Source organism: Terrapene carolina, unplaced genomic scaffold, assembly GCF_002925995.2.
Source record: "Terrapene carolina triunguis isolate 2854851 unplaced genomic scaffold, T_m_triunguis-2.0 Scaffold210, whole genome shotgun sequence".
NCBI lineage: Eukaryota > Metazoa > Chordata > Testudines > Emydidae > Terrapene > Terrapene triunguis.
This window is the reverse complement of record NW_020664561.1, coordinates 16,043,988-16,059,780: the sequence shown is the minus strand read 5'-3', so window position 1 is coordinate 16,059,780 and position 15,793 is coordinate 16,043,988. Positions and strand designations below refer to the sequence as shown.

The following is a 15,793-nucleotide window of genomic DNA, read 5'->3' as shown; positions in this document are numbered from 1 at the left end:
GGGGGGGGGGGGGGGGGGGGGAGAAGAATGGACGTTATGGGGGACAACAAAGGATACTGGTGCCAGAGCCGCCGAGCCTGCCTCACCTCACGCTGGGGGAAAGTCACACTCACAGGTGAGTTCCTTCCCCCACCCGTACCCTTCCCAGAGACCCCAGCAGCCAATCCCCTCCCTCAGACTCTGCTGCATTCGGCTCTCTCTAGGACCCAGCAGCCCTGCTCTTACATGCTCCACTGCTTCTCGTCTGTCCGGGCTCCGGGCAGAGCGGTGCCCCCAAGTAGCGTGGTGCCCTAGGCGGCTGCCTGTTCTGCCTATGGCTAAGGACGGCCCTGACTATAAAGTCAAGTATTATTCTGAATCTGGGTCTCCTGTGTCAGAGCCGCGCAATACAGTATGTAAAGGCAACAGCCAAACTGGTTATCTGTCAGTAAGGAATGGTGCCGAATTTAGTAAAAGCAAGAGAAGTTGTGAGTATTTGAAAGTAATTTTAGAGGGAGTTAATCTCAACCCTGCCAAAAAACAGCCCAGAAATGGATGAGGGATTTGAGGTGTATAATGTGCCATGGTTGTATTAATAAACCATGGCACATTGTACTAATATAGAAAGGTATATCTGTGATATGCTAGTCTTGCCAAACAGCTCATAGGACAATTTTGTATTTGCATACCACATTTTTCATGATGTGAATATAGTGCTCTCAATCTATGGAATGGCATCAGCGAAGAATCCACAAATATAAGATGTAAACATTGTATGAAATTCTTCAGCTTAGCTTTTAGAATATCTTTAAAAACAAAAATAAATAAATCTGGAACATGTAGGAATTCAGATAAATTATTGCATTCTGTCTATAGCACTTTCATCAGATTTAAGTTTGAAAGATGAAGAATGCAAAATATTATTCCAGCTGGCACAAGACTCCCTCTCAGCTAGCATTAGAATTGAAGTGGCTGACAGAAGAACAATATGAACTGAAAAATAAATGGGATGTGAAAGTAGAAGTGTTTAACTTGAAAATCTCTTTAACTTTTAGAGAAACATATTTCAATTCAAAGACAGCTTGCTGATCTAGAGAAACTAGCTGACCTGAGTGAAGGTGAGTTTACCTCGGCTGAATCCCAGAACACAGATCAACATGTTGCAGGTATTTACATTCTTCTTTTTAATGTATTTTAAAAATATTGTCATTTTTCTTTGTAGTCGAGTGTTTGAGTCTTCAAGTTTGGAAGTTTTTTTTTTAAATATTGCTTACTTCCCCCTCCCCCCCACACACACCTTTTAGCTAACATCAGTTCCCACTCCATGTACCCCGTTCTTAATGAAATAGGAAAGGCCCTAGTGGCTCCATTTTTGTTTATTTTTCTCTCAGTATAGTAGCATCAGTACTGTCATGAACATACACAGCTAAGAAAATTGTGTTACCCTGTTGGCCTACAGCTAGAAGTTATGCTCAAATATTGTTTTCTAGTGTCATGCCAGAGAGGTGATCAATATTTTCCTTGGTAAATACATATATTGTTTGAAATTAAAAGAATAGGATTATTATTTGAATAGTTGACCTCTTTGCAGCTGTTATTTCACTGTCTGACTTGCCTCAAAGCATTTTTACTTGTATCTGTTACCTCCCCAGGAAGCATCGTGGCCAGAAAATATTGGAGGGTTATTCTCAGTATTCTTTTCCGGACTGTAGCTGTTGTCCTGAATTTAAGGGTTGTGTATACCCCAGAATATGATCAAACTAATTGCAATCATATTATGTGCACTCACCCACTATAAAGTAATAAAACAAACCACTACATAGTGAAGGGTTAATTTAAAAACAGGCTTCCAAAAGCAAGGTCATAATTATTTGGCAGTTTCTGTTAATCAAAATTTAAAAAAAACAAAGAAGTCAACAACTAAAACAAAAAAAATGGATTAAAAAAACCTTAAATCTAGTCACTTCTAATATTAAAAGTTTATTACAAAATTTAAAAAGTTATAATTTAGTGGGGCTCACTATAATCTATATGTTTTATAAAAAATAATTATAAAAAAATTAGCTAATAAAATATACTTTAAAACAGTCCTCTAAAGCCATGTTAAAAAATGTTTTTCCTAATAGCTTTTCTCCACGGTGGGTAAGCAACTGGCCACTGTGAACCTGCTGTTAATTACCTAATACCATTCCAAATGTTAGGTAAATACCTAAAATGTTCTAAACCTATTGTCTGTGTGTGCTTAAATCTAATAAACTGTGATTATGTCTGTGTGTGCTTAAATCTAATAAACTGCAATGTTAAACAAAAGCATGCGTACTTGCATTTAATCCTTAATCAAACAGAATTGCTGTGTTCCTATTAATTTATTCCTAACACTGTCTCTGTATTGACTCCCTGCCCACACTGTATATCACAATAGTAGGTGTATAGGAACTGCAGAGCATATGACAATAGTAGATTCATAACAATATTCTTTATTATACAAGGCCCTGTCTCTGCAATGAGCTGCAGGCCTGCGTGAAGCCTCACCGAAATAAGCATGGCTCTGCATGGTGAATAGGGGTCCACTCATATGGGGCTCATTGCAGGATTATGCCTGTGGCTTTAAATGTTATACATCTCTCAATTCTAAGGACTTATATACTTATAATATTTTCAAAAGGAATGTGGCAAATCCACTTATTTTAGGTTTGGCAGATACCAATGTTAAACATTAAATTCCATCATCTATGTACAATGAATATGATAAGACATATTTTATTAAAATGCTTCCATGCTACAAGATGCTTCTCATTCATCCTGTGCTGTCCAAAGTCAAAATGGAAGTTACTAAATCAGTGTTTCTCAAACTGGGGCCCCTGGCGGGCAGGGCCGGTTTGTTTACCTGCCGCGTCCGCAGGTCCGGCCGATCGCGGCTCCCACTGGCCGCGGTTCGCTGCTCCAGGCCAATGGGAGCTGCTGGAAGCAGCAGCCAGTATGTCCCTCGGCCTGCGCCGCTTCCAGCAGCCCCCATTGGCCTGGAGCGGCGAACCACGGCCAGTGGGAGCCGCGATCAGCTGAACCTGCAGACGGGGCAGGTAAACAAACCGGCCCGGCCCGCCAGGGGCTTTCCCTACTCGAGCGGCGGCCCCAGTTTGAGAAACACTGTACTAAATTCTGCCTGATTGATCATTCAGCATCCAGTCACAGAACTCAGCACCAAGGACATGCACAGTTGCATGTATGAATCATATGTCAGAGCAAAATATGATTCTGAAAGCTGGATTTTATTTCAGGGTGGCATTTGAATTATTCTGAATACCTTCAATACCAATGGATTCTTATACAAATTGATCGTCACATCCCTGACTTTGATGTTTCTAGAATTGTTGCTTTAACATTGACTACAGAAAATGATTTATTCTAAAGAAGGGATTTAAGAGTCTTGTCTGAAAGTTTGTTTTGGAGATTCAGCAGAGAGAGAGAAAGCAGACTCTAGCACTGAACGTCATTAATGTGTTTTTTAAAAGATTTTGCTTGAAGTGTAGTTACTCTGAAACGAGGGAAATGGCACTGTGTGAGTATTGTGTCTCAATGACTTCCTGCTGAAATTTACAAGTAACATTTCCCCCCATCTCCCAGCTTGGTAAACTCAACCTGGAAACTGAAAGTCAAACTGGGTTCTTTCTGCCTTGTGCATCAATAATAGCAAAAGTTGTATAGTTAGAACTGTGTAATTCTCTGATAGATATTTCTGGCATAAACATCAAACTCATGCTCCTGAATCTGTATTTACCTGGCTCATGAGTAAAAAGTAGCAAAAACTTAGTTTGTCAGTAACTAGATATGAGTCCGAATACACAGAGAGAAGATCAGTTGAGTAAGAACATGTCAGAAAAATGACTGTGTAAATGACATTAGCAACACTTTGAAATACTATTTGATGAGAAATTCACTGAGAGTGGATTGGGTTGAAATTATTATTATTTATTTGTATTGTGGTAGTGCTTAGGAAGCCCCAGTCAAGGATCAGGATCCTCATTGTGCTAATCGCTCTACAAACACACAACAAAAAGATGGCCTCTGCCCCAAGGAGCTAACAATCTAAGTATAAGACAAGAGGCAACAAGTAGATAGAGCATCATGAATAAAACAAAAATTAGAAAATGTTGTTGAATGTTTTAAAAGAGCATACGATACCTGCATGAATGGCATTTTGGGATTATAAACTTAAATATGTCTGAATTTACAGAGTTTAATCTTTTATTATACAAAACCACAATTCTACCTGTACTAGATGTGGAGGAAAATAATGTTTTGTCTCAAATATGCATTAGTTGTATGTATGGAAATGTATACAAATATATAGCGGCATATACAACTCTAATCTGCTTGTATCTCCTTGTTTTGTTCTTATATGAATTTTCAGCTGGAAAGAAACCTTGCCCACTGTGTCCTGAAGAGAAATTCAAAGCTTGCTATAGTCATAAGCTCCATCGCCACCTTCAAAATTTGCATTGGAAGGTTTCTGTTGAATTTGAAGGTAAAGTCTTTTATACTTGAATTAGATTGCTTATATTTTATGGAACAAAGTACAGCATAAGATTAAGTGGAAGTGTAGAACCCAATTCTGTAGTCCCCCCCGTGCATTTAAAATTCCCATTGACATCAGTGGGAGTTTCACACACATAAAGACTTCTAGATCCTGACCCTAAATCAGAGCCAATGGTATGTTCCTCTTTAAACTTGGTGTTTATAGCAAATGACAAAGTCTGCGTATTTCATTATTTTTCTGACCAATTTTACAATTGCTACATGTATACGTTAAATGAGTTTTTAATATTAATATCAGGAAATATCTATGGATATTTCACCTTAATGTGAGTTTGTTTATACACCTAATCAGTGGTGCAAGTAAAATCCATTTCTTAAGGGGGGGAGGGGGACCAGCAAAGGGGAGCACGTGACCTCCCCACATGGCCCTCCATGTGACTCCTCACTGCCCAGCCCGGGGCCCCCGTACCCTCCCCACATCCATCCCATGTTACCTGGGGGCAGGGGGGAGCTCTGTCCTCCTCCCGCTGCACCAGAGACTTCGTGGCAGTGGTCTCCCAGGAACCGCAGCGGGGAAAGGAGCAGAACCCCCAGCCCCGCCCACTGCCCTTCTATGGAGCTGCGTCTCTGTCCTCCCTCTGTGTACCACAGCAGCAGCCCCGCCAGAGGACAGGGCTGTGGGGGGTGAGGCTGGGGGCAGTACAGCTGCCAGAGGAGCTGCCGGCGTTCTGCTCCTTTCTCTGCTGCTGCCCCTTCCAGCAGGGAAAGGAGAAGAACTCCCAGCTCCGCCCCCCAGCCCTCTCCTCTGGCGGGACTGTGCTGTGGTACACAGATGGAGATGCAGCTCTGTGGAAGGGCAGGGGAAGGGACTGGGAGGAGCAGCAGGGAAAGGAGCAGAACCCTCAGCCCCACCCCCACCCCTCTCCTCCGGCGGGGCTGCTGCTGTGATTTTCCGGTACGCCGTACCAGCTATAAATAGCTTGCTGGTACGGCGTACCGGAGCGTACCAGCCTACTTGCACCACTGCACCTAATCCAATTCCTGAGAAGAAAGTCACTCTATAAGATGCAGAGCTTTATAGTGTATGGACACTTAACTAATACCACAAAGTTTTGTAACGTATAACCAAATGAAAGTACATTTTGGCCTATCATATAGATGAATATCTCAAACTAAAAGTATGTGATTCTCTGTTTTCTACTGCACACTTTAAAATAGTTTCAGCTAAGCATTTTTTCATGGAAAATAATTGCTTAGCATGTCATGAAAACAGTGTTCAAACTGTAAATATTTGTGATTTTCTTTTTGTTAGTTAAAAGTTTTCAGTTAGTGTCTCCAATATAGTCACTCGTGCATTTACTTTATATGGCTATACAAGCTGATCAGGAAGATACATTAGTTCTGGAGAAATTGTTTCAAATACCATTGTATTTAGTAGCCGTGTGTTATATGCAAGCACAATACTGTGATAACTTGTTTACAAAATGCATTGAAGTCCAATAGTAAAAATAGGAATTGGAAGGGAGGGAACATACACGCTCAAAACAAAGAAAAAGGTAATGTGGTCTGCTATAGAAAAGCAAACGTAGAGTGAAGCCAGGAAGGGGGAACAAGGTGCCAATAAGGAGACACAGTAGGTTACATTTTTAAAGTTTATTATATGGAAAGTTGTTTGGCAGTATTATATTTGCATACGGTACACAAGTGTTTTATTTGTTTAAATTGCAGTCAAGGCTTTTGTGGTGTTCACAGCACAGGTATTTTCACTTGGTTAATAGGCTGTGGGTAAAATTTTCCAAAGCTCTTAAGTCCCAGATTCAAAGGTAACTTAGGCCTGGTCTACACTGCGGGGGGAATCAATCTAAGTTACGCAACTTCAGCTACATGAATAACATAGCTGAAGTCGACGTACTTAGATCTACTCACCGCGGTGTCTTCACTGTGGTGAGTCGACTGCTGACGCTCCCCCGTCAACTCCGTCTGCGCCTCTCAGCCTGGTGGAGTACAGGAGTGTTACCAGATGTGCCCATTACTTTGGGGTATGCTCATTTATTCGGGTTACTCCTCTGGGGAAGGGGGTTCTGTAATCCTGTCAATGTACTGCTTGTGTCACTTGTGTTTTCATATGGAGCTTTACTTCTCCCTTCTGCAAGTCCCCTCCCAATGGAGCTATCCTGCAGGACCTAGTGTCCCTAGGGCTGGGTTACTCCCGCCCCAGAACCGAATGAACACCCACACACCCACACGTACATTAACAGAGCAAGTCTGAGCGGACCAGGTCAATCAGCACTGTAAAGCTGACCCCTTATATGTCTCTGGACTCACTGGGCTGGAGGAAGCAGCACTTTCAAGCTGTCTCTCCTTATATGCCCCTGGGCTCCATGGACTGGGTCAAGCAGCACTTTCAAGCTGTTACCCTATGTGTCCCAAAGGCAGCACGTCCCTATCCCCACTCCCCCAACACAATTGTACTGGCAGTAACCTACTCGATGAGCAAACCCCACAGTATTTTGGGCGCTGCAGGGATCTTTAGCTTAGGTAAAAGAAGCGTTGCTGTAGAGTGAATGGGGGAAGCTAAAAACACAAACGAGTAAAGTTCAGCAAGAGAGAGAGAAGCAACCAACTTAACCATAGAAGTTATTTATTGAATAATATTGATAACTACACAAGGAGGACTAAACCAATGTAACATACATGATTAAAGGCTAATACCTAAGGTAGACAGGAAAACAGAGAGAGAGAGAGAAAGAAGGGGTTCTCACCGCTCCCTGAAGCTTGAACTGGTCAGGGTTCCCAGATGATGGTGGTAGCTGAGGGTCCTGAGGGCAAGAGGCAGGCAGAGTCCCCAGCACGATCAGTGAGGAGGCGATGGAGTTCCAGTGGAACTGATGCCTAGTTTGGATCTAAGCATCAGAACCCTGACTAGAGGGTAAGTAGGGATTTTTGTAGAGAAATTACAATGGTTCAAGGGAGAACACTAGATTTGTTTATAGGTAAACTGATGACTCAAGGGTTTTCTTTAGACTAGACAACAGGATCTGATCACTCTTGGCTATGGGTTGTGTTTTCTTCCAGGGAGCTCACAATGCAACTAGGCTGCTTCAGTATTTGGATATCAATTAAGGATTCATAACTAGAATTTGTCTGATAACTGCTGAGCTGGGTGCGTGCAGGCGTAGGTTCATTAGCATCTGGAGCAGAGATTCCCAGGATGCAGTGCTTCCCTGCTTTTTCTGGTCCCAGAATTCAGTGTGGTTTTCTGTTCTCCATTCTGTATGTAAATTGAGATGTCTTCCTGTCCCATCTTGCATGCAGATGAGGCTAGGGGAGTTGTCTTTGCTCTCCATTCTGTATGCTAATGGAGATGTCTTAATCTTGTCACCCTTGTCAGGAGGGGTCTAGGTGTATCTCCCAACGCCCTTCACTGCTCTCTGCAAGTTTTTTTTTCCTCTGATGGGTTTTGGTTTAAGCAGAGGCTGGGGGGGGGGGGGGGGGTGTCTTTCATGAGTCAGGCTGGATACTGCACCCTGGTTCCCCAAGAACACAGATGTGGCTGGTATCAGGAGTCAATGGGTGAGCACTTGGGGGTTGATTTCTCGCGTCTAGACTAGATGCAATAAATCAACCCCCACTGGATTGATCGCTGCCCGCTGATCCAGCAGGTAGTATAGACATACCCTTAGACATGAAGGAGCCTAGGTCTTATTTGAAATCTATGGGACTTGGGAGCCTAAGTGGTTAAAAGTCACTTTTGAAAATGGAACTTAGGAGTCTAAGATGTTTAGATGCTTTTGAAAAGGTTACTAGTCAGGTAGATGTTTCAAGTCCTAACAACTACCTAGTACAGTTCTGGGACCTGAGTGCCTGTCAGTGATATTTTTTGTTTTAAAGTTTAACAGCAGAAGCTTCTCTGCATTGATAGGATATATGTACCAGAATAAGTAGATGCTATTATTTACTCTTATTATTTATTTGTATTGTAGAAGCACCTAAGGTGCTCAATCAAGGTCCCATTACAATTGTACTAACAAGTAACAAATAAGATAATCCTTACCCCCAAATTGCTTATGATATATGATAGTTATGTACTATGTATTTATCATACTGTAAGGTGACAAGAACTAGTTTGTTTTCCAGGATACAGAATGTGCATCTGTCACTTACCTTGTCGCCCAGTGAAGCCAAACCTCATTGGAGACCAGGTAACAAATACTATATCACATATGCTCATTTATGCTATAAAAAGGGGGAAACTAGGAAGAACTTTTGTGAAGTGTTTCAGTGTAGTCTTCAAACATATGTTGTTTTCTGTAATGGGATACAGAACCTTATGGTCCCCAATTCAAATTCAGCCAAGACCTTTAGGTGGTGAGAATTAAACCTTTCTGATGTTAGTTGAATGGCCTTTGGTATGTGTAATGGATTTGGTGGTCTCAGTCCTGTTCCCCATGGACAGAGGTCCACATCAGATAAAATAGTACCACATTTTGGACTAATCAGTAACCTTGTTTGCAGTCACAGGAGAGGCCGAATACTTAATAGACACACAAAATAAATGTACCCTTTTGACCCCTAGAAGTGATCTTTTTGGGTCAAGTTGAGAGAGGGACAGTAGTATGGAGAAAGCCAGTACTGTCACTTCCCATGCTACACCTTTTCTGTGGACATACTTTTGTCTGCGGTCTCCAGTCCAGAACCCTTTGGTCACACGCAGCTTTTTTTTTTTTTAAAGACTACACCTCTACCTCGATATAACGCTGTCCTCGGGAGCCAAAAAACCTTACTGCATTATAGGTGAAACCGCATTATATCGAACTTGGTTTGATCTGCTGGAGTGCGCAGCCCCACCCCCCCGGAGCGCTGCTTTACTGCGTTATATCCGAATTCGTGTTATATCGGGTCGTGTTATGTCGGGGTAGAGGTGTATCTTAACTCAGGTTCAATTCCAATTCAGGTCTGTTGCTGTATTCTAAAAGTGCTGTAGCCATGTTGGTCCCAGGATATTAGAGACACAAGGTGGGTGAAGTCATATTTTTTATTGGACCAACTTCTGTTGGTGGAAGAGACAAATCTTTCAAGGTTACTCAGGGCATGGCTACACTTGCAGATGTAGAGCGCTGGGAGTTAAACCAGCCTTCGGAGACCGCAGCAAGGAAAACGCTGCTGAGTGTTTACACACTAAGCTGGAAGTGCACTGCTGTGGCCACATTAGCAGCTCTTGCAACGCCACAAAGAGCAGTGCATTGTGGTAGCTATCCCAGGGTTCAAGTGGCTGCAACGTGCTTTTCAAATGTGGGGGGTGGGGTGGAGTGTGACAGGGAGTGTGTTGTGTGTATGTGGGGGGAGAGAGAGTGGGTTTTTGGGGTGCTGAGAGTGTGTCAGCATGCTATCTTGTAAGTTCAGCCCCCCTCCCCCCTCTCACACACTCACAGCAAGCAACATTCCACACTACTGGCTTGCTTTGTCCCAGAGCAGATAAGCATGCTGGCTGTCAGCAACGGAGCTTTGAAAGGGGATATCCGCATTCCTACAGTCGATTCCAAAACAATGACAAGAGTGGCCACTTGACTGAAGGGGATTATGGGACATTTCCGGAGGCCGATCAAAGCGCAGTAATGCAACACCTCGTTCACACTGACGCTGGGGCGTTTCAGCCGAGGTGCAACAAGCATTATGCTTCTCGTGGAGGTGGATTACCAGGAGCACTCCAGCTGCAGAGTCCAGGCACACTGAGGGCTTGGCTACACCTGCGAGTTACAGCGCGTTAAAGGAGTCCCGGGCGCACTAGCTCACTACCTGTCCACATTGGCAAGGCACGTAGAGCGCTCTGACTCCACGGCTAGAGCGCTCCTGGTACTCCACCTTGGCAAGCAGAAGAACGTTTGATGCGTCCCCGCTGGAGCGCCCCAGCATCAGTGTGAACAAGGTGTTGCATTACTGCACTCTGATCAGCCTCCGGAAACGTCCCATAATCTCTTTAAGTCAAGTGGCAACGCTTGTCATTGTTTTGGATATGCCCTTTTAAAGCTCCGTTTGACAGCCGGCATGCTTATCTGCTCCGAGACAAAGCAACCATTACTGTGGAATGCTATGTGCGAGAGAGAGAGGCGGGGGCAGAGGGGGGGGAGGTCTGCTGCCGTCTGAACTTGCAAGACAGCACGCTGACATGCTCTCAGCCCCCCCAAAAACCCACTCTCTCTCCCCCAACATACACACAACACACTCCCTGTCACACTCCACTCCACCCCTCCATTTAAAAAGCACGTTGCAGCCACTTGCATGCTGGGATAGCTACCACAATGCACTGCTCTCTGTGGCCATTGCAAGAGCTGCTAATGTGGCCATGCCAGTGCGCTGGCAGCTGTCAGTGTGGACAGACTGCAGCGCTTTCCCTACTGCACTCTTCGAAGGCTGGTTTAACTCAAAGCGCTCTACCTCTGCAAGTGTAGCCATGCCCTAAGTGCCTTGCCAGAGTGGACGGGTTGGGAGTTAGGACGCCTGGGGCTGCTTTAATGCACTCTAACTTGCAAGTGTAGCCATGCTGTCAGAGTTCTTCAGGTCTGAGAAACATACTCAAGAGTGTCACAGCTAAATACAAGGTGGAACAGATTCCTTAGCCTAAATAGTCAACACATATTGTAAAAGACCATTCAAGGGAAAGTGGCCGGTTAACACCTTTGCAGCCATAGGATGGAAAAAGAGGACTCGGGGTTACAGATTGTTGTAGTAAACCATAAATCCAGCATCTCTATTAAGTCCATGATTTTTAGTATTTATAGACCACTATGTACAAGAAACCCATGGATCACCATACTTGCCTTGACAGATCCAGTAACCACCCCAAACACATCAAGAAATCTATTATCTACAGCCAGGCTGTCAGATACCACAGAATATGCTTGGAGGAGGAAGTCTGGGATATACACTTTAGCACATTTAAAACGGCCTTCACCAAACAAGGATGCTCCACCAGAGAAGTAGATCACATCATTGAATGGGCCGCTCAAATATCCCAAGAGAACTTGCTTCAATATGGGGGATTTGGGGAACCCTCCAACTGCACACCCCTAGTGGTCACCTACCACACCACACTCGAACCCCTGTGGGATATCAATAAATAATTATCAGAGAGGTAGCCGTGTTAGTCTGGATCTGTAAAAAGCAACAGAGAGTCCTGTGGCACCTTTAAGACTAACAGATGTATTGGAGCATAAACTTTCATGGGTGAATACCCACTTCGTCGGATGCATGCATTCACCCACAAAACCTTATGCTCCAATACATCTGTTAGTCTTAAAGGTGCCACAGGACTCTCAATAAATAATTACAATGCATACCTATTGGGAACCACATCCTGAAAGAAACAGGTCCTGAACCCCTTCTTCTGGCCTTCCAACAACCCCCCCAACCTCATTATCCAAAGCAAGCTCCCCACAGACCAGGACACACCAACTCAAAGCGGAAGACCCTTTCATAACAACAGATATAAAACCTGTAGACACATTTCCACTGCTGTGATGATCTTTACTCCCCGCCCCAACACACCCTGCAAAATCCATGGGTCCTACACATGCCTATCACTACATAGTGTACCTCACCCAGTGCACTAAATGCCCCAACAACAACTATATGAGTGAAACAAGACAATTTATGCGCTCTCCAATGAACTTGCACAGAAAAATGATAAAAGAGAAAAAAGACACTATCACCTGTGAGTGAATACTTTTCACAAAGCAATCACTCCATATCCAATCACTCTCAGTCCTCATCCTCAAAGGAAACTTGTATATCACTTTTAAAAAAATGAGCCTGGAAGCTGAAATTCGTAACTTTGCTAGACACTAAAAATCGTGGACTGAATAAGGACACTGAATTTATGGTTTACTACAACAATCTGTAACCCACTAACCTCCCCTTTTTGTCTTATGATTGTAGAGGTGTTAACTCACCACTTCACCTTGAGTGGTGTCTTACGATGTGTGTTAACTATTTATGCTAAACAATCTGTTCCACCTTGAATTTAGCTGTGACATCAGGTCAGGTCTACACTACAAACATACATCGGTATAATTACATCACTTGGGTGTGAAAAATCCACACCTCAGAGCGACATAGTTATAGCAGCCTAACCCCCAATGTAGACAGCTACCACTTCCCATGAAGGTGGATTAACTACGCCGACAGGAGAAGCTCCCATGTGGTAACATCTTCACTAAAGCACTACAGCAGCAAAGCTGCACAGGTGTTACTTCACTCACTTTGTCTCACTGTATTTTAAAACTACACTGACTCTTTTACAGAGCTCTACAAAGATGGGAGCCCATTATCACTGCATCATCTGTTCTGCAACCATTACACGAAGAACTGACATGATAGGGCATATTAAGCGCCACGTGAACAAAGGAGAAACTGAGTCCAGGTATATTGCAGGTAAATTATTTAATGTTCCTGCTTTATTTGTAAATGGATCCTTTACACAGTGCATTGTGTGTTATACCTGGGCTATATGTTTGAGGGACTGTCAAAAGTAAGCCTATGTTAAAGGTAAGTTTGCTCAGGGTTAGGAGGAAATTAAAAAAAGAGAAATCTATCCTTCAGAATAAAGGTTGCCAAACTTTTAATCTGATCTTGACTGGCGTGCTGAGTTTGTAGTGTTTACCCTCTGCTCTGCCCTCCTGCTTTGTAGCCTATACGTGTAGGTATTTGCTAGGTAAGGCATAGGCATAAGAAAGCTAGTAAAGCAATGAGTTTACAGGCCTCGGGCCTGAAAGACAATAGCTTAGCTAAACAAGGCATAAGGCCCAAAAGCCTTAGCATACGCAGTTAACCAGGAGTAACCCTAGATCAGAGGTTCTGAATCTTTTTCTTTCTGAGACTCCTGCCTGCCCCCAACATGCTATACAAACTCCATGGCTCACCTGTGCCACAATAACTGGTTTTCTGCATATAAAAGCCAGGGCTGGTATTAGGGCATAGCAAGCAGGGCAGTTGCCTTGGGCCCCATGCCACAGGGGCCCCCACGAAGCTACAATGTTCAGGCTTCAGCTTCAGCCCCGGGTGGTGGGGCTCAGGCACCTGGGTTTCAGCCCTATGCAGTGGAGCTTTGGCTTTCTGCCCTGTGCCCCAGCAAGTCTAATGCTGGCCCTGCTTGGAGGCCCCCCTGAACCCCTGGTTGAGAACTGTTGCCCTAGATCATAAGATATCACAAGATGGAACACTGTAGTGACTCAACTGCTGACAGATAACCACAAGATGCTAGTTTATACCAGCTAGATGGGATATTTTAAGTTAGGAATATCAGCAGACATCTGACACAAGAGAGCCATGGTACCTAATTGATGTATATGCTAATAAGCTTGAGGTAAAAGGCCTAGTAACCTATGGGAGAAAGGCATCCCAACATTAGTAGGGTGAGGAAACACAAAAGGGGAGAAGCTCTTACTGAATATGCATTAGGTATAGTAGTGTCAATGTAACACATTATAAAAGTTATATCCCGGCCTGTGTCCCTTGGGAAATGTAACTCTTGGGAGATACCAGGATGACCATCACTACTGGTGGTTATGATGATGATGGAGAGGATGACACTTCCGGTCCTTTTGCAAGGGATGGTGTGAGTAAATGGCTGCTCAGACACACATTCTGTATTATCTCTATATATGTTGTTGGGTTGGAGGTGTTTGACTTTCCTAATTGTCTTGGTAAAACTATTGCAAATTTAAAAGGCTTTTCCTAAGTGAGAGTGTTGCAACCGTGCACGTCAGGGTTCCCATCAGAACACTAATTGTAATAATACTGGGCCTGATCTCGGGACAAGAACCTACCAAACCTCAGAGTGTTACTTAAGAATTCTTAAGTGATTGATATAATTAATACACAATTAATAGATCAAGCGACAGCTCTGTTTTTTGCTCATAAAAAACATCATTATTTTGCAATTAGCTTGATAATCTTGCAAATGTCAATACCCAACCTTTTCAAAAGAATGGCACAGATAGTGGGAGACAGTGCCCGTAAAACAAAACTGGTGTGGCTAATTTCATGCCTCCCTATTTTGGCAGCATCCATTTATTTTTAAATCAACCGAGTATAAATCAAGTTCAGATAGAATACTAAAATGCTGAATTGTTTTTGTTTGAAGTGCATAAACATGGAATATTGAAACCAGTTGACTTCTTCAGTTCTACAACATGTTGATAAAAGTGTAGATGGTAGGTTGCTCATTTAATTCAGTACATCAGAATCCTATTGCAAACCCCCATAAATTATATGCACTAATCTTTTGATCTGATAGGAGCTAAACTGTAAAAGTGAATTATATGGAAGGACTCACTCATTTTAAAGAAAGATAATTTAGCACAAGATTTCAGGTACTTTATTTTTGCAAGTTATTAAAAGAAGAGGTTACTTACCTGTAACTGGAGGTTTTTTGAGATGTCTGGTCCCTATTTGTATGCCAAATGTGGGTGACCAGGCGCTCCATGCACCAGATCCGGAAGTTTTTCAGCAGCAATGCCTGTTGACCCATACAGCTGCCTTACATCGCCATGTGCTCCAGGCGAGGTTATGTGGGGTGACACACCCTCAGTCTCTCTCTTACCATAGCATAGAGAGTCTGCAGCAGAGAGGAAGGTGAGCAGGTATTGGAATATAAATAGGGACTACACATCTCAAAGACCCTCCAGTTACAGGTAAGTAACCTCCTCTTCTCCTTAGAGTGATGGACCCTATATGTATTCCAAATGCGGGTGAGTACGGAACAGTGATCAGCTCCGGAGGGGGGTGCAAGGACGCGATTGGTAAGGCCTGTTGCAGGACGGCACGGCCTATGGTGGCGTCAGCAGCCGCCCACTGCTCAATGGCGTAGTTTCGCTGTGAAGGTGTGGACAGAGCACCATGTTGCCGCATGGCAGATCTCATGCTAGCGTATGTCCACCAGGGAGGCGGAGGTGATCACGTGCATGCCTTATTGCCACCCCTGTGGCCAGGGAGCAGGAGGACGTCTGCTGCTTCCTCCGCAGCCTGGAGGTTGACTTGGCCCCAGGCAGCCCTCATCCAGCAAGGCCTGGAATCGCTGGCCCTTGGTCTGCATGATGTCCTCCAAGAACTCCACTAGCTTAGTATAATTGTTGAAAGTGTACTTCGCTAGCAGAGCTTGATAGTTAGCAAGGTGGAATTGAAGGGCTGCGGAGTAGAGTTTGCAAGCCAGGAGTTCCAGGTGTTTCACCGCCGTGTGTGTGTGTGTGTGTGTGTGTGTGTGTGTGTGTGTGTGTGTGTG

At 43.8% G+C, this 15,793-nt stretch overlaps 1 protein-coding gene across 1 annotated transcript in view; it reads left to right on the top strand.

Annotated features, from left to right (window-relative positions):
* The window catches only part of LOC112103413 (TRMT1-like protein), a 56,973-nt gene that overhangs the window by 16,372 nt on the left and 24,808 nt on the right, over positions 1 to 15,793 (top strand). Inside the window, exons 3-6 of the mRNA XM_026655530.2 lie at positions 1,035 to 1,145; positions 4,391 to 4,504; positions 8,653 to 8,717; positions 12,816 to 12,945. Of these exons, the coding sequence (XP_026511315.1) occupies positions 1,035 to 1,145; positions 4,391 to 4,504; positions 8,653 to 8,717; positions 12,816 to 12,945 (420 nt within the window). The remainder of the gene's footprint in view (positions 1 to 1,034; positions 1,146 to 4,390; positions 4,505 to 8,652; positions 8,718 to 12,815; positions 12,946 to 15,793) is intronic.